The sequence below is a fragment of the Chiloscyllium plagiosum genome, unplaced genomic scaffold (genome assembly GCF_037043375.1).
Source record: "Chiloscyllium plagiosum isolate Xiang-an unplaced genomic scaffold, Cpla_swu_hap1 HiC_scaffold_48, whole genome shotgun sequence".
Taxonomy (NCBI): Eukaryota; Metazoa; Chordata; class Chondrichthyes; order Orectolobiformes; family Hemiscylliidae; genus Chiloscyllium; species Chiloscyllium plagiosum.
In genome coordinates, this window is record NW_028270186.1 from 16,450,922 (window position 1) to 16,470,003 (window position 19,082).

A 19,082-nucleotide genomic window follows, 5' to 3' on the forward strand; every position below is an offset into this window, starting at 1 on the left:
GTGTACTATTAGTGAGACCACGATTTCATTCTTCATTTATTAATCAATTGAGTGCAAATTCCCCTCAGGTATTTGAGCTCTGATCTCCAGAACATTAGCCCAGCCTATTGATTGCCAGTTCAGTAATATTAACACTTTGCAACCATCCCCAGCCTCAGAGACGTGTGATAGCTCCTCATTAGAGTGCACTGAGGGAGGGCAAAAAACGTGCAAGGACAAGTGCATTCAAAGAGATGAAACAGAACAAGAACATAAGTGATACAGGTAGAAGGCAGAGCAGATCACGGTCAGGTGAAAGCCAAAAATTCAATTATTCCTACCACGCAATGCGGCTTTCTTCCAGTATCCATCTCGCACTTCTACATAATCGTACCAGCACAGCCGGCTCCTGAATGTGTCCATAGCCGTGAAGTTTAGAATAATCTTTAAAAGTAAATGAGGTAAAGTCATGATAGGAACAGTCCTCAAATTGAAAACTGAGTTGATTCATCTGAGTTGATTTTTATTTTTATGGGGTATTATAAAACAGGTGATAGCAAGCCAGCAGCCACATTATTCCATCTCCTCTGGTCTACATTTCCATTGCTAACTCAATAAAAAAGGGGAACCGTAAAATGGGCTTCATTTTTGTTACCATCCATTTCACAACACTGAGAGAAAGTGAGGACTGCAGATGCTTGAAAGTCAGAGTCAAAATGTGTGGCGCTGGAAAAGCACAGCAGATCAGGCAGCATCCGAGGAGCAGGCATTTCGGGCAAAAGCCCTTCAAAAGGAATGTTGGGAGTTGAGAGGGGATGGGGGCTAAGAATAAATAGGAGGGTGGGGTGGGGGTGAAGGTAGCTGGGAAGGCGATAGGTGGATGCAGGTGGGGGATAAAGGTGGTGGTTGGAGGGGAGGGTGGAGCGGATCGGTAGGAAGCAAGATGGACAAGTGGAACAGGTCAAGAGGGTGGTGCCAAGTTGGGAGGTTGGGACTGTGATAAGGTGGGGGGAGGGAAGATGAGGAAATTAGTGAAGTTGACGTTGATGCTGTACGGTTGAAGGGCCCCAAGGCGGAAGATGAGATGTTCTTCCTCCAGTCATCGGGTGGCTTGGTTTTGGCGGTGGATGAGGCCCAGGACTTGCACGTCCTTGGTGGAGTAGGAGGAGGAGTTGAAGTGGTCGTCCACAGAGCAATGGGATTTTTTGTTGCATGTGCTCCGGAGATGTTCCCCGTAATGCTCTGTGAGTTGGCGTTCTCTCTACCCAATGTAGTGGAGACCACATCAAGAGCAATGTGCATAGTAGATGAGGTGGGTGGATGTTTTCACATCTGGCAGAGATCTTCCTGCACATCCAACCACCTCATCTACCATACCCGATGCTCTCAATGTGGTATCCTCTATATCAGGGAGACAGAACGCCAACTCGTGGAGCACTTCAGGGAACATCTCTGGGACACATGCACCCAAAAAGTCCTCTGCCCTGTGGCCGAACACTTCAACTCCCCCTCCCACTCCATCAAGGACATGCAAGTCCTGGGCCTCCTCCACCACCAAAACCAAGCCACCAGACGAGTGGAGGAAGAACATCTTATCTTCCACCTTGGGACTCTTCAACCACACGGCATCAACGGCAACTCCACCAGTTTCCTCATCTCCCCTCCCCCAACCTCATTTCAGATCCAATCCTCCAACTCAGCACCGTGCACTTGACCTGTCCCATCTGTCCATCTTCCTTCCCACCCTATCTGCTCCACCCTCCCCACCGACCTATCACAATCACCAGCCCCCCCACTTGCAACCACCTACCGCCTTCCCAGCTACCTTGCCGCTAGCCCAACCCCAACCCGCCTATTTATTTCTCAGCTCACCCCCACCTTCCTGATGAAGGGCTTATGCCTGAAACGTTGACAGTCCTGCTCCTCAGATGCTGCCTAACCAGCTGTGCTTTTCCAGCGCCACATTTCACAGCACTGTACAAACTCAATCCCTTTTCAATGCACTTGAAAGCAGTATCTCATCTCATCCACAATGGATCACGTTATAGGCTTGATGGTGGGCAGGACTGCCACCAGAAGCCTGCACTGTGTGAGGATAAATGGTCACCTGCCTGTGGTTTTTCCCAATTACTGACTCGACAGCAGCCTCACTGTCCTTCAAGGCTCACCAAGCCCAGGGGACAACAGAAGGTCTTTCAGCTTTAAAGCCAACTAGGATGCCACAAGCGTCTCAGTGAGTGAAGGAGAGAGAGAGGTGGCACCATTTTGCAGCACACTCTCCCTGGGGATATTTTGCTCTAAATTGAAACAAAAATGCATTCAAAAGCTGGTCTCTTTAGAGCTTTGATTAGGGGTGAGGGTTGGAGAGGGATGGTGATAGCCTGCTGCTGAACCCAGGGAGACAGACTGTGCCTATAAGCCTGCCTGCAATGCTGTTCTCCACCCTCTCTGCCATTAAGTCTGCACTGCCTCTCCCTATTACTTCTGCCAAAATGAATTGCTTCACACCTCTCTGGATTAAATTCTATCCACTTATTCCATACGGTCAGTTCTGTTAACCTAGCCATGCTCTGATGCAGTCAATTGCTGCCGCGCTTCGTAAGGTCGTGAGGTTTTGATTTTTCTTTTACCATGTTACATGTGTTGAGACAAGAGACTTTTACTCAGCACCGTGCAATTGGGAGGGACATCTGGATACAAAGCCATGGTCCCAGGGGTGAGAAGATAAAGTGGTTTCCCATTACGTCAAGCATTTCCTGTTCTTTTCCCTGTTCCACCCACCAGCTTGTGAGAAACGTACAGGGTTATGAGGCAACATTCCCACAGATGACCTCATGGATGGACCTGTCCATTCCAGCCCCGTCTCAGAAGTAAATGCTGGTTATGGCACATTGAAATGAATCACCTCAGGAGACTATCATTGGTCAAAGGGAGGGGCATCACTTTAACCCTATATGTGCCTCAAATGGTTTCACACCAGCCCCAGGAGCAAGGACAATGGTTTTGTAGGTGGTGGACTAATTTGTGAATAGTTTGGTGGGGGTGAAGGTATTTGAATGGCTTAATAGGTTCAAGGTGGTTTGTGAACAGGGTGGGGTTTAGAGGGGTCGGGGGAAGTTTGAATGAGCTTGGGGTGGTTTCTGAATGGTTTCGGGTGGCGGTCTCTGAATGGTTTCAGGGAGAGGAGTTTGAATGGGTTCAGGGTGGTTTCTGAATGAGCTTGGGGGGGCAGGAGTTTGAATGGGTTTGAGGTGATTTCTGAATGGGTTTGAGGGTGGCAGTTTCTGAATTGGCTCAGGGTGGTTTCTAAATGGGTTCGAGGTGGTTTCTGAATGGGTTTGAGGTGATTTCTGAATGCTTTCGGGTGGTGGTTTCTGAATGCTTTCGGGTGGTAGTTTCTGAATGGGTTCAGGGCGGTTTCTGAATGGGTTCAAGCTAGTTTCTGACTGCATTTGAGGTGGTTTCTAAATGGGTTTGAGGGTGGTCGCTGAATGGGTTCAGGGTGATCTCTGAATAGGTTTCTTAATTGGTTTAAGGTGGTTTCTGAATGGCTTTAAGGGTGGTTTCTGAATAGGTTTGAGGGTAGTTTCTAAATGGGTTTGAGGTGGTTTCTGAATACGTTCAGGGTGGTTTCCAAATGGGTTTGGGGTAGTTACTGAATGGGTTTGGGTTGGTTTCTGAATGGGCTCAGAGTGGTTTCTGAAGGGGTTCGGAGTGGTTTCAGAATGGGTTTGGGGTGATTTCTGAATGGGTTTGAGGGTGGTTTCAGAATGGGTTTGGGGGTGGTTTCTGAATTGGTTCAGAGTGGTTTCTGAAGGGGTTTGAGTGTGGTTTCTGAATGGGTTTGAGGGTGGTTTCTGAATGGGTTTGAGGGTAGTTTCTAAATGGGTTTGAGGTGATTTCTGAATTGGTTCGGAGTGGTTTCTGAATTGGTTCAGAGTGGTTTCTGAATGGGTTTGAGGGTGGTTTCTGAATGGGTTTGTGGTGGTTTCTGAATTGGTTCGGAGTGGTTTCTGAATTGATTCGGAGTGGTTTCAGAATGGGTTTGGGGTGATTTCTGAATGGGTTTGAGGGTGGTTTCAGAATGGATTTGGGGGTGGTTTCTGAATTGGTTCGGAGTGGTTTCTGAAGGGGGTTGAGGGTGGTTTTTGAATGCGTTTGAGGGTGGTTTCTGAATGGGTTTGGGGGTGGTTTCTGAATGGGTTTGGAGTGGTTTCTGAATGGGTTTGGGGGTGGTTTCTGAATGGGTTTGGAGTGGTTTCTGAATGGGTTTGAGGGTAGTTTCTGAATGGGTTTGAGGGTGGTTTCTGAATGGGTTTGAAGGTGGTTTCTGAATGGGTTTGGGGGTGGTTTCTGAATGGGTTTGGGGGTGGTTTCTGAATGGGTTTGAGGGTGGTTTCTGAATGGGTTTGGGGTGGTTTCTGTATGGGTTTGGGGTGGTTTCTGAATGGGTTTGGGGTGGTGGTCTCTGAATTGGTTGGGGAGAGGAGTTTGAATTGGTTCAGTGAATAGCTTTTCTGCATCCCTATTATACAAAGGCTGAAGACTCGCACCTTCTCTCCAGGAGTTACGGAAATCCTCCAAATGCAGTGTGTGAAAGATGAATAGCCGTTCGGGAAGCCGGGAGAAGAGAAGTTACCCATGGAGTCTTGAAGCGTTTCCCCACAAGCTGTTGAAACACAACAACAAGAACTTAACATCTTTCACCAGTATGGAATCTATCAACTTCTGATCAAAATGTAACGTTTCAATCAGATCTATTGTACAAGAATTCAAACACAAAATGACTGTCTTATAAATTGACTCTTTGTGTAGTTCATGATCTGAATAAATCTTCTGCTGGTCTGAATCCACAAGACTGTCCTGAAAGATGCACAAGTGCGTAAATATGCCATGTTTACATCCCACATATAAAAGGGAGTGGATCAAAACAGAACTTAATTTCACAGCACACAAATTAAAAACAGGAAACTGCGTAACTCCAACAGATGCTGTGACAGGGTCAGAGACTTTGGGAGTTGGCAAGAGTTAGTTGCACTACAGCAGGGCTTTCTAAACTGTCGGTCATGACTTCTAGTGAGGATGAGGCTTGGGGGTGACAAGCTCTGAGGCAGCAAGGTGTGCCATGAGCTTGGAATGGAAAGGCTTCTTTTGTAAATTGAATTGTTTGGACATGTCAGGACACAGCTCCAGGGCAGCTGGGATTTGAACCCACACCTTCCAGCCCCGAGATAGGGACATTACCACTGCATCACTCTGAGACTGCACTGAATACAAATAGATGCCAGCCCCCTTTAAATTCTTGCACTGAATTCTGAACACACTATTATACTTCCTTACGATTTGTACAGTAGATTCTGGTACTGAGGGAGCGCTGCACTCAACAGTGCTGTCTTTGCGGGTGAGACATTAAATGGAGCCCCTTTTTTCCCTCTCATGGTGGGATAAAAGATCACATAGTGAGTACTCCCCAGTGTCCTGGCCAATATTTATCCTGCCAACATCAAAGCTGTTTATCTTGCTGTTTGTGGAATTACCCATTCCAACATTATGACAGTGAGGACATTTCAAAAATACTTCTTTGGCTGTAAATTGCTTTGCAGGTAGTAAAAGACATCACCTCAACTCTTTGAAGTGCATGTCGTTCAAACTTTGGAAGTGCTCAGACACCTCACAGTTTTACTGAAAAGTTGTCCTCAGTTGTTCGAAAAGGAATGAACTCTGACCCACACCACAGTTGAGCCATGTCTTGTCTCCTTACAGCAGCCTCATTAGACTCAACAACACTCAGACCACATTAGACTCAATAACACTGAGCTGCACACAGCCAAGGAACTCCCAGACATCACATAGCCTTGTTCTAATCACCGTCACCAATTACTTAACAGTCAACAAACCATCTTCAAGCTCTTTTTCTGCCTAATTTTCCTCTTCCTTCCTTTCTCATTTCCATTATGTTAATTCTCCTGATGTGAGCATTGCTGGCAAGGCAAACATTTATTACCCATTCCAGTGGCCAGCTCTTGTTCCTGGTATCCTCATTGCCCTGACGAGTTGCCGATTAACATAATTTTCTGGTCCTCCTCAGCATCCAGCTGGTCTGGAGTCACATGCATGCCAGACTAGTTAAGTCTTGACTTTTAAACTTTGAATTGCATAGCCTGGACAGCACTGAAACAGGCCATTCAGGGTCAAGCTGGTAAGTGGCAAGTAACATTTGAGCCAGGTAATGATTATCTCTAATGAGAGAGAATCTAAGCATCCAAGGGAATTACCATTACTTAATCTCCCACTGTCCATGTCCTGGGGTTTACCATTGATCAGAAACAGAATTGGACTATCCATACAAATGTTGTGACCACAAAAGCAGGTTGGGACTGGGAGTTCTGCAGTGGTTAACTTCTCTCCCATCTCAATAAAATGCTTCCACCACTGACAAGGCAGAAATGTGGAGTGTGATGGAATACTTCCCATTTACTTGGATGAGTGCAGCTCCAACAACACTCAAGAAGCTCAACACCACCAGGAAAAAGCAGCCTTTCGATCTACAACATATTCGCCAACTTCAATGTTCACAACAACCCCCTGCCCTCCCCAACTCAAACCAGTGTCAGCAGCATGTGCCTTCTACAAGATGCACTGCAGTAACTTATCAAGCCTTTGATAGCATTCTTTACGACCTTGAAAGGCAAGGGCAGCAGATACATGGGAAAAGTGTCCCTTGAAAGTTCCTTTCCAAACCGACACACTATCCTGACTTAGAAATATCTCAGCCATTCCTTCAGTGTTGCTGAGTAAAACTCCTGGATCTTCCTCCCTGACAGCATTGCGGGATTACCTCCAGCACTTGGACTGCAGCAGTTCAAGACGGCGGCTCACCACCACCATGTTCCAGGGCACTTAGGGATGGTCAATCAATAGTGGTCTTGCGAGAGTGCCTACATCTTATGAATGAATGTAAAAATTCGCCTGCTCTCATCCTATCAGCATACCCTTCTGCTCCTTTCACTCTCATGGACTTCTCCAATTTTCCCTTAAGTTCATCATTGCAGGCTCCCAACTTTAACCCACTTTGACAACCACCAACTTCACAATCGCAATGTACCAGCTCTTTATTTCCAGATTGATTCTGAATTAAAGTGAATTAAAGCTCAATTAAAGTGTCTCGGATTATCACGGCAAGAATTTGAATGCTTTTTCTCTGGATTACTGTCCAGTTGTATAATTACTACATTAGTGCCTCATTAAAATTAAAATGTAAGGGTACAGTGTCTATGACTTCCCTAACCTATAGGGGACATGTGCATTTATACAGTAAGTGCTGATGAATTGTTTATCATAGTGAGCATCACTATCTGCTTCAGTATTGAAGAAGAATTCATTCTCCTCATTAATCAGGGGTCGGTGGAACAAGGACGAAAGGAAGGGTGGAAGGCAGGAGTGATTGGATGACAGAAGACTTAGTCCTTTGAGGCCAAAGTGCACGAAGATGGGGCAAGCAAAAAGTAACAAAAGAGGTGCTGAGAGCTGGTGTGCTGTTGGCGATTTTCCGCCTGTTTCTTCCCATGCGTTGACTCCACGGCACTTCCTGAGCTGAAGTGCTGGCCTTGCACTCACACAGCGTGTGTCATTCATGAATGAGCTGGCTGGACTGAACTCAAAGTGACTGATGCCAAATAAGCCCAGGCTGTGATGCTACATCGTTTGCTGCTTCCCAATGCTACAAAGCAAACAGAGTTTTGCTGATCTGGGTGGAAGGCATACACAGTGCTCTGTGAGTGAAGCAGGGTGCTTTCCACACTCCTCTACAGAATAGTAATGAATGGGGAAGGCAGGAGGACATCCACAGGTAACACACCAAGCACCTCTAACCCTGAGGCAACAAGGCATCAAATTCTTTCATGGGAATTAGGAGTTGATAGCTGGGCCAGCATTTGTTTTCAATCTCCAATTGCCCTTCAATTTGCTTGCTCATTTCAGATGGCAGTTAAAAGCCAGCCACATTGCCATGGGTCTGGAGTTAGATGTTGGCCAGACAGGATAAAGATGGCAGATCCCTTCCCGAAAGGCCATTAGAGAACCAAATGAGTTTTTATGGCAAATCAATGATGGTTGTCATGGTCACCATCACCAAGACTGGCTTCCAACCCAGATACTTCAGCTAGTTTGGAAGTGACCTTCCCTACTAATGTATTGCTTGTCCCTTCAGTGTTACTGGGTCAAAATCCTGGAACTGTCGAATGCAAATGTAGGTCTACTTACATCAAATGGGCTGCAGTGGCTCAAAAAGGTAGCTCATCACCACCTTCTCAAAGGTAACTATGGATGGGCAACAAATGCTGGCTCAGCCAGTGACACCCACATCACATGAACTACTATTTTAAAAATCTGTTGAACTTAAATTCCACTTGCTGATATGGTGGGTGTCCCCAAGCCGCTGGATTCCTCATCCTGTGACATTACCACGATGCCACTGTTTCCAACAAAATGAACTAACTTGCTCGCTCACTAGCAAAGTCTCAGTCAACAGTGGCCACTCCTTAAATAGTTCTGTTCAGCTCACAAGGACGGCCCAATCCCTCACCTTCAACAAATCACACTCTTTGTTGGGGAAAATGTGCAAAGAAAGTCAAATCCTTCTTTCCAGTTTGCACTGGCTAGCTGAACAAGCATTCTGTCAGCGGAGAAAGCTCGCGCTGTGGTACCGCATCCTTTAATCAACTGATGGCAAATAAAGTCGGCAAGGCCAGTATAGAGTTCCAGGGTCTGGAACGTGAAGAAAACAATAGCTCGTCTTCTGATGGATGGCGGCAGCAATATTAAAAATAAGGCTGTAAAGTGCTCGAATTGCAGCTTCCACAGAGCTCTGCTCCCTCTAAAGAATGTGCAAGCGGCCAAATATTTGACAACCCGACAGCATCTGGCTGAGCCAAGCATCTGGTGAGCACATGAGCAAACAGCTCACCCCATCCTGGCAGCTGGGATGCAGCATTCCTGACTCCAGCTCTACACTCCAAGGAATACCATGTCAGAATTTAGTGGGATATAGAATGAACAGAACTGCACGTTATGGATGTCGAAACAAAATAGCCTCTCCATTGCATAAACACTAATTTCTACAACTGATGGCAGCAGTTCTCACAAGCTCAGCTGACAGAAAGAGAAATAGAAATAATGAAAATCTGAAATGATAAGACAAAGTGTCAGAAATGCTCAAGGGACGTTTAGAGAAATTTTGCCTGATTCCTTATCTGCTCCCTGAAGGAGTCTTGCCAGGCTAGTTCTTGCACTGATGCTGACAGTATTCTACAGATAGCGCGGACACTGGGAGAATGTTGCTTTCAATCATAGAATCCCTACAGTGCTAAAAGAAGTCATTCAGCACCTCGAGTCCACACTGACCCTGTGATGAGCATCCCACCCAGACCGAGCTCCTCACCCTATCCCGTAACCCTGCATTTCCCATGGCTACTCCACTTAGCTTGCAGACTCCTGGACATTACCGAGCAATTTAGTCTGACCAGTCCACCGAACCTGCACATGTTTGGACTGCGGGAGAAAACTGGAGCAGCTGGAGGAAACCCACGTAGATATGGGGAGAACGTGGAACTCTACAGTCAACTAAAGCTGGAATCAAACCTATGTCCTTGGCACTGTGAGGCAGCACTGATAACCACTGAGCCACTGTACCGCATTCTTCTTCTGGGGATGAGTAAAACTAGACATGCAACACAAGAATTCAGAGCCAGAATAGGCTCTCAGCTCCTCGAGTCTGCTCCGCCAATCATAAGATGATGATTGATCTCCTTGTTATCTTGACACCACTTTTCTAACATTCCAAGCCCATGTGCCCAGCATTGAGGCACCAAGCACTCAGAACTAACTCTTTGTTCATCAGTCTGACACCAGTCTTGAAGCAACTGCCCCACTTGAGACACAGCAGAGACAGTAGGCTTCTGAGGATGGCCTTAAAGCCTCCCTGAAGAGCTCAAGCATCCCTGAGAGATCCCGCCAAATGAAACGGAGATGGTTCATCGAGGAAGACAGCAAGCACATCAAAAGACTTTGTTGCAAACATGCAGAGACAAAATACAGACTGAGGGAGCACACATAAATTTCTGACAACCCAATCCGCCTAACCCTCCAAGCACCACTTTCTTGCCCCACCTGAGGCAGATCCTGCAGGTTGGAACTTATCAGCCGTCACAGAAATTCCGAAGTTGAAGTGGAAGCAGATCAGCCTCAGACCTGAGGGACAGTCTATGGAGAAAGGCAGCTGAAGGATAACATCTCCTCCCTCGTATTCAAGTCTCCGAGATATCACAGCCAGCATTCCATTAGCTTTACTGGTTACTTTCTATCCTTATGGCTTGTCCTGGTAATTGGAAAGCATGCCACATTCACCACAGCCCTGAATCTCTGAAACCAAAGCATAAACAGCCTTGCTCAGTTTCACAGTGTCTCTCTCCCTTGAGGGTGAACACGTCAGTGAGATTCTGCCTTCCTCCCTTCACAGGACAGGCATCATACCCTTGTTCTCAAAAGACATCCCCCCCCTCCACCCCCGACCCCCCCACCCCCACCAGCACAAAGCAGATTGGACCCTCCTTCACTGCACAGCAAAATGCACACATTGATTGAAACACAATTACAGTGACCACAAGCCCTCTTTAATTTGCACAAACAGGCATTGTCAATGCCTATATTAAATAACGTGCTTCCAACAAGGAGGCAGGGCTTTTGGATCCAGCCCCTCATTAGCAGAACTTGGCACTCGGCTCATCCTGTTGCCTTCTGCAGAACGCCGTAAACTTAATGAAGGGCAATTTTGCAAAGCGCAGGAGGGGAGATCAGCCAGTCGTTTATTAACCTCTCACCGAATAAACAATCCTAATAACAAAACTGGGTCAATGTCAGCCTATGCTGCTGTGCTTCTGCCTGCAGGCGTTCATTGCTGAGTCAGCTGAACGGGATAAAGAAATGAAAAACACATTGGAAAGACTAACAGATCTTTCCAGTCGGTGACCTCTTTCAGGAACAGCAAAATGTACATATAATCAGTTTGGAGGAGGTCAACCTTGCTTCTAACAGGGAGCAGGTCCTCATTTTGCCATGTGTGCTTCAGGTTTCAGCCTCTGGAACAGGACAGACAATGAACTGGTTTGAAGTGGCATCAGGTGACAGAGGGAAAGCTGCCTGAAAGCCCTTTGTCTAAAGATCAGTGCCCGTAACACGTCAGAAGAAAAGCACAACTTTGTACTTTTACGAGCCATTAGGGAACATGGCTGCTTCTTTAAATGAAGATTAATATCCGAAGTATCTGCTTTATCCTCACAATGGTGAAAGGATATATGATCAAGGTATAGTCAGTCCCACGAGTCGTAGAGCCTGTGGTGAGTTGAACTGCAGCTCACAGCTACCGCACGCATTCCAGTGGATACTTACTGAGTACCTACTGCAAAAGCACTTAGAAAACCTTACAGCTCAGGAAGAGATTATTTACAGTCACAGAGATGTTCAGAACGCAAACAGACCCCTCAGTGCAACTCGTTCTTGCCCACCCGATATCCGAAATTAATCTATTTCAGTATTTGGCCCATATCCCTCGAAACCTTTCCTATTCATGTACTCATCCAGTTGCCTTGCAAATATTGTAACTTCCACTCCATCCTCTGGCAGCTCATTCCATACATGCACCACCCTCTGCCTGAAAAGGTTGCCCCTTAGGTTCCTTTTAAATCTTCCTCTCTCACTGTAAACCTATGCCCACTAGTTTTGGACTCCTTGACTCTCGTAAAAAGATCTTGGTTATTCATCCTATCGATGCCTTTCATGATTTTATAAACCTCTATAAGGTCACTCCTCAGCCTCCAACACTAAAGGGAAAATAGCCCCAGCCTATTCCGCCCTCCCGATAGCTCAAATCCTCCAACCCTGGCAACATCCTCGTAAATCTTTCCTGAACCCTTTCAAGTTTAACAACATCTTTCCTTTAGCAGGAAGATCAGAACTGAACACAGTATTCCAAAAGTGTCTTAAACAATGTCCTGTACAGCTGCAACATGACCTCCCAACTCCTGTACTCAATGCACTGATTGCCAAATGCCTTCTTCACCACCCTGTCTACCTGCGATTCCATCTTCAATAAATTATGAACCTGTGCTCCAAGTGTTCTCCAGGACCCTATCATTAAATTCGCAAGTCCTGCCCTGATATGTCTTACCAAAATACAACATTTCACATTTATCTAAATTAAACTCCATCTGCCACATTTGGCCCATCATGTCTGTGGGGACCCTTTGAAAGCATCACTAAACTTGTTCCAAGTTCCCCAACAACCTTCCCTCTGGCAATTTTCCCCATAATCTTGCAATTGTTCTTCACTTAGTCAAATATTTATCCGATTTTCATTTGCGAGTTACTATTCAGTCCGTTGCTGCCATCCTTTTGGGCAGAGCCCAATCATTTCAGCACATAGCAGTTAAAAAAAATGCCCATTTTCTTACACTGTGCTTCGTATCACACTCAATCCAAATCACAAAATGTACTGCCAGCTGTTAATGCAAACAGCAGTTTTTTGGTTGCAGCTCCCTGTGTGGACCTGGCTGTGATTCTCTGTGGCTTGTTCTAAGTACTTGCGTGTCTTTTTTCGATACACAATGCCATTTGCTGGTGCTAAAGCAGGCTGTGAATGTGAAATAAAAAGACACAGTGCAGTACTTGGAACAAACATGGAGGTGATCACTTCCTGGGTATACACCCACTTGCTCCATAACTCCAAACAGTTTTGTTTTAAAACAACACACAGTGGGCAGCAATCTGAGCACAAACCAAACTTAATTTTGACTGCACGATGCACAGCCTTCCTAGTACCAAGTGAAATCTATACTTCTGAGGAATTTGTGATCATATTCTTTCACAGAGGAAAAGACCAGTGTTTGGACTGGGTTAGGTCGTCTGGTTTCAGCATTTGAAACTAAATTCATTTCTTTCCTTCCATCAGGCAGAATGTACTTGCTTCAGAGCAAATTCAATGAACAGTCATTCGGATGGTCCCTGAGATGACGGTAATGTCTCGTTAAAAGACATTGAGGGGGTCAGACCTATATTCGCCCGTATTTAGAAGAGGTGACCTCACTGTACTGGGTGCTCCGGTTTCCTCCCACAGTCCAAAGATGTTGCGGGTCAGGTGAATTGGCCACGCTAAATTGCCCATTGTATTAGGTACATTAGTAGGGAGTAGGTGAATGGGTCTGGGTGGGTTACACTTCGGAGGGTCGGTGTGGACTTGTTGGGCCGCACTGCAGGGAATCTAATCTCAAATCTAATCTGAAATATATGGACAGGGCAGACAGATGCTGAGGAAACGTATCTCTTGTTGAGAAATCTAAAACATGGGGGCCACAGTCTCAGAATGGGCAGTCAACCATTCAGGACAGAACCATTCACTCCAAGTATTGTAACTGTTTTGAATTCTCTACCAGACAGCTGGACGCTCAGCCACTGAATAAATTCAAGGAAGCCAATGGATTTTTGTGAACTATATGGGGCCGCTGCTGAAAGGCCAAGTTGAGATTATTCAGTTGTAATCTCATTAAATAGTGAATAGGATCGAAGAGGCAAATGGTTATAGCTCCTATTTCTCATATTCTAACTGACCCAACAATTTAAGCCAGCCAGAGATATACAGAGCAATGCTGGCTACATGACGTGCAGAGGGCCCTTGGCCTTCTCTCTGTCATCAGCAAATGACAGTCAGATGCTTCTACTGCATCGTGGACATTTTCTCACTGTAACCCCATTCTGAGACTCGATAATTGTTGGGAGCCCTCAGTGAGAGCTATGGGGGCACTGTATCGGGGAGCTGCGAGTAAGAATGGGTCTGTCTGTAAGAGACAAAAAAGACTGCAGATGCTGGAATCCAAAACAGACAGGCAGGAGGCTGGAAGAACTTAGCAAGTCAGGCAGCATTAGGAAGTGGAGAAGTTGACATTTCAGGAGTAACCCTTTTTCTGTCTGTAAGAGCAGGATGGCAGCATTACAACTCAGTCAGAGCTCCAGAGCAGCCTTTCCTCCCTTGGAGCTTGCAGTCTTGAAGTTTCAATGCCATGTTAATTAAACATTTGGGCACTAGCCCTTAACACAACTGCAGTCTACAGAGTTCTGGTTAACCAACACAATACACAGCCATACATTGAACTATTTATCCCTCTCTAGTAATTCCATTGTGTTCAAAAGTCGATTAAAGGAAGCTCACTCTCACCCCGCCCTCTCCATCAACAAAGATCGCAAACAGCCTCCTATCCTAAACCGGATAGGTGACATAAAACAGAGCTGAAGTTGGGAGAAATGGGTTTGAGGGACTGATAAAATTCTTCCTCTCCAGATGGAGGGAAGAGACTTTTAGTGAGAGTTGCAACATTCCCAGTTTGCACATGCACAAGTAAAGCTATGAACAGGAGGAATTTCACATCGTCTTAGTGATGTTGGAACGAGGGGAAGGCTCTTCAGAGAATATCATGGGGTAGGGTCAAATTTAGGTACACCGGTGTTCTGCAGTTTCATCACTGACTCTCGAAGTTAAATCCCTTCAACAGTCAATAAACACATTGCACTGGGGTCCACGCAAACTGGATTTAGTCTGTTTGAAGAATCATCTCGGGTGTGAAGAGTGTCCTGCCCTTTCCGAATCTGTGCTATTTTTGCAGATGCCTCCACCACCAACTACCTTCTCGACTGACACATCATCCCCAAAGTTCACGGTTCAGTGATGTTTGTTTTTGTGGTAATTGTAAGGAGCTCGAGCTACAGTTGCTTTCTCAACTCCTGCTTGCCAAGAGACGAGCCAGATTCCAGACTTGCTGCCAATTTCATTGCAGCCAAAAGGATTAAGCGATTAGGGACTCTGAAATGCATTCTCCTTTCAGAATCCTCTCAATGACACCAGGTTAACGTCTCGTTAAGACGGCTTCAACCTCCCAAACACGGATCAGCTGGAGCCACATGAACACAAATGCTCATCTGTCTTGCATTAATATTGGGGGAGGTAGGAGGGACGGGTTTGGAGATGAACAGTTGCGCATTCTGCCAAAGATGATTAGAGTACATCCCATTCCAAAACAGAAGGACGCACAAGTCTTCATCTCAACCGCTGGCTTCCCAACATCCCCTCAAAGAAAGGCTGACCCTTTCTCAGAAATATTTTGCTTTTGAGAAGTTCAGTAAACGTGGCTGCTGTGGGATTTCACCAATGATTTCCCTCCAAGCTGACAAATTAAGTGATGAATAGTGCTGCACACAACAGGAGAGCTTCACTGGTCCCTGGGCGTAACTGAAGCCGAAACCTGTTGATTTCCGACACTTTGTACAGCCAATAAACTGCCTCCTTGAAATCAGCCCAAACAAACAGACGTCACATGGATAACAAGATCCAAGAACAATAAGGACAAAGTAAAATGAACTTAAGAAGACAGACAAATAAAAAATCAGTTGAAACAGACATCCCTTCTTCCCCGAAGGGAGAGAGATGCTTGGCATCATTCTTGGTAATACCACTTTTGAGAGTTAAAGGATGAGAATTTTGTTACTGCAAATTATTGATCAAGGTAAACCGGAAGACCAATAAAATGCTGCTTCAAAATATTTGCCAACAGGCTGGAAGATTCTGCAATTACTTACAAGACAATCAAACAATTCAGAGCAGAAGGTTTATCATGTGAAGCTCAAGGGCAAGATTTTATCTTTGTGTTGCAAATATGTTTTGATGTTAATGTGCGTTGTGCGGAATATGCATCATCTCCAAACAATAACATGCTCTTAATGGGTACGTTTTCACAGAAAAAGATCACAAGCTATTTCACCAGGGTGACAGGAATGACATATCGTCCACATTAAGACCAAGGTCTCTTGCACCTACCAAAGGTGAGTCCCTGAAATCCCCAAGTTCCTTGTTTATATTTCAATGCCCTAAAAATCAATTCCACAATGCCTGGCACTTAAAGTAATTCCAAACATCTGGTGTCAAATGGGATCCAACCTTTAACCTCCAACTAAATCCCAAGCCCACAGTGCCTCCTTTCGGCCAACTCACACCACAGCCCCATGCTCAGCCCCCCCAACCCCCAAACCTTCACCCATCTCAAGCCCAATTTTCTTTCACTGCAACTATTTCCACAGGAGATCAACAGATGGCTGGATCCCACTGAAGCAAAGTTGAAATGAGGCAGCACGATAAAGCAACAGAGAGAGGCATGAATTCACAGCCCTTGTGATCTATCAGAGCTTGCATTTCTTTGGAACACTGTGAAACCTGATCTGCACCTTCATTTAACTCACAACGGTTACACAATGAGAAACGTGTGTGCATGTAATTGAAAGGCCAAACATGTCATCATATTGAATTCAGTGTTGGGCTTCTGCCAGGCACAATATTAGATGTCTCCCTTGATAGTTGCTTTATGAGACTAATCATAGGCCCCGCTGACTGGCAAAGAGTTTTTTTAACTCTGAGGGAATTGTTTTGCTTCAGCGGGAGTAATGTTTGGGGAGGAATGAAGGACTCACTGATTTTGACATGTGCCAAAACGCCACGCAATGTTCCACACTGGCCCGTAGGGAATCTGGAGACTCAGCTCCTCACAGCATTCCAGCTTTACCTTGAATCCAAGTACAAAGCTGCTACGAGACAACCAGGTGAAAGGTGTCCCCACTCTATTTTCTGTACAAAACGTTACACATAAAAATCTAATAGGAGCAGAACATAGCCACAACCTTCATTTGACGACACTTAGATGCTGAAAGTTCCTCTGGTCACCATACCATAAAAATGAGGAGAAAGTGAGGACTGCTGGAGATCAGAGCTGAAAAATGTGTTGCTGGAAAAGCAGAGCAGGTCAGGCAGCATCCAAGGAGCAGGAGAATCTTCAGAAGAAGGGCTTATGCCAGAAACGTCGATTCTCCTGCTCCTTGGATGCTGCCTGACCTGCTGCGCTTTTCCAGCAACACATTTTTTATACCATAAAAATGATACAGGGACACTGGAGAATGATGTCGAGGAGATTTGAAAGCATTTCAAAATGTGTGAGTTTAGGTATCACAAAAGGAATGACTGGCTGGGGCTCTTCCCTTCTGCAAAATGAAGGGCGAAGGGTGACCTAATAGAATTCCTGAAGGTTTTTGATGGTGTGGGAAAGGATATGGAAGATTTCGACTGGAGGGAAATAGATGGTGACATCTTGCAAAATGTCCACATTACAGAGGAGGAAGTGCTGGATGTCTTGAAACGGGTAAAGGTGGATAAATCCCCAGGACCTGATCAGGCATACCCGAGAACTCTGTGGGAAGCCAGAGAAGTGATTGCTGGGCCTCTTGCTGAGATATTTATATCATCGATAGTCACAGGTGAGGTGTCGGAAGACTAGAGGTTGGCAAACGTGGTGCCACTGTTTAAGAAGGGCGGTAAGGACAAGCCAGGGAACTATAGACCGGTGAGCCTGACCTCGGTGGTGGGCAAGTTGTTGGAGGGAATCCTGAGGGACAGGATGTACATGCATTTGGAAAGGCAAGGACTGATTCGGGATAGTCAACATGGCTTTGCGTGTGGGAAATCATGTCTCACAAACTTGATTGAGTTTTTTGAAGAAGTAACAAAGAGGATTGATGAGGGCAGAGCAGTAGATGTGATCTATATGGACTTCAGTAAGGCATTCAACAAGGTTCCCCATGGGAGACTGATTAGCAAGGTTAGATCTCACGGAACACAGGGAGAACTAGCCACTTGGATACAGAACTGCCTCAAAGGTAGAAGACAGAGGGTGGTGGTGGAGGGTTGTTTTTCAGACTGGAGGCCTGTGACCAGTGGAGTGGCACAAGGATCGGTGCTGGGTCCTCTAATTTTTGTCATTTACATAAATGATTTGGAGGCGAGCATAAGAGGTACAGTTAGTAAGTTTGCAGATGACACCAATATTGGAGGTGTAGTGGACTGTGAAGAAGGTTACCTCAGATTACAACAGGATCTGGACCAGATGGACCAATGGGCTGAGAAGTGGCAGATGGAGTTTAATTCAGATAAATGCGAGGTGCTGCATTTTGGGAAAGCAAATCTTAGCAGGACTTATACGCTTAATGGTAAGGTCCTAGGGAGGGTTGCTGAACAAAGAGACCTTGGAGTGCAGGTTCATAGCTCCTTGAAAGTAGAGTCACAGGTAGATAGGATAGTGAAGAAGGCGTTTGGTATGTTTTCCTTTATTGGTCAGAGTACTGAGTACAGGAGCTGGGAGGTCATGTTGCGGCTGTACAGGACATTGGTTAGGCCACTATTGGAATATTGCATGCAATTCTGGTCTCCTTCCTATCGGAAAGATGTTGTGAAACTTGAAAGGGTTCAGAAAAGATTTACAAGGATGTTGCCAGGGTTGGAGGATTTGATATACAGGGAGAGGCTGAACAGGCTGGGGCTGTTTTCCCTGGAGCGTCGGAGGCTGAGGGGTGACCTTACAGAGGTATACAAAATTATGAGGGGCATGGATAGGATAAATAGACAAAGTCTTTTCCCTGGGGTGGGGGAGTCCAGAACTAGAGGGCATAGGTTTAGGGTGAGAGTGGAAAGATATAAAAGAGACCTAAGGGGCAACTTTTTTACGCAGAGGATGGTGCATGTATGGAATGAGCTGCCAGAGGAAGTGGTGGAAGTTGGTACAATTGCAACATTTAAGAGGCATTTGGATGGGTATATGAATAGGAAGGGTTTGGAGGGATACGGGCCGGGTGCTGGCAGGTGGGACTAGATTGGGTTGGGATACCTGGTCGGCATGGACGGGTTGGACCGATGGGTCTGGTTCCATGCTGTACATCTCTATGACTCTATGAGTGGATACAGGGAATGTTTCCTCTTGTTGAGGAAGAGCAGAACCAGAGGCAGTCAAATCACAGTCCCCAAGAAATCCAATTGGGAATTCTAGAAGGAACCCCTTCAGCCAGAGAGCGGGGCATGGAATTGCTTAAGTGAATGATATGGGTGTATTTGAGAGGGAGATTGATACATATAAGAGGGAGAGGGAATAGAGGGTTAAGAGGATGGATTTACAGTAGAGCACAAATGC

General features: G+C 45.8%; 1 protein-coding gene across 1 annotated transcript in view; it reads right to left on the minus strand.

Annotated features, from left to right (window-relative positions):
* LOC122543176 (bone morphogenetic protein 1-like) overlaps positions 1-19,082 on the minus strand; it is a 132,888-nt gene that overhangs the window by 24,364 nt on the left and 89,442 nt on the right. The window contains exons 9-10 of the mRNA XM_043681598.2: positions 4,533-4,648; positions 321-423 (exon numbers count right to left, since the gene is read on the minus strand). Coding sequence (XP_043537533.1) covers positions 321-423; positions 4,533-4,648 — 219 coding nt within the window. The remainder of the gene's footprint in view (positions 1-320; positions 424-4,532; positions 4,649-19,082) is intronic.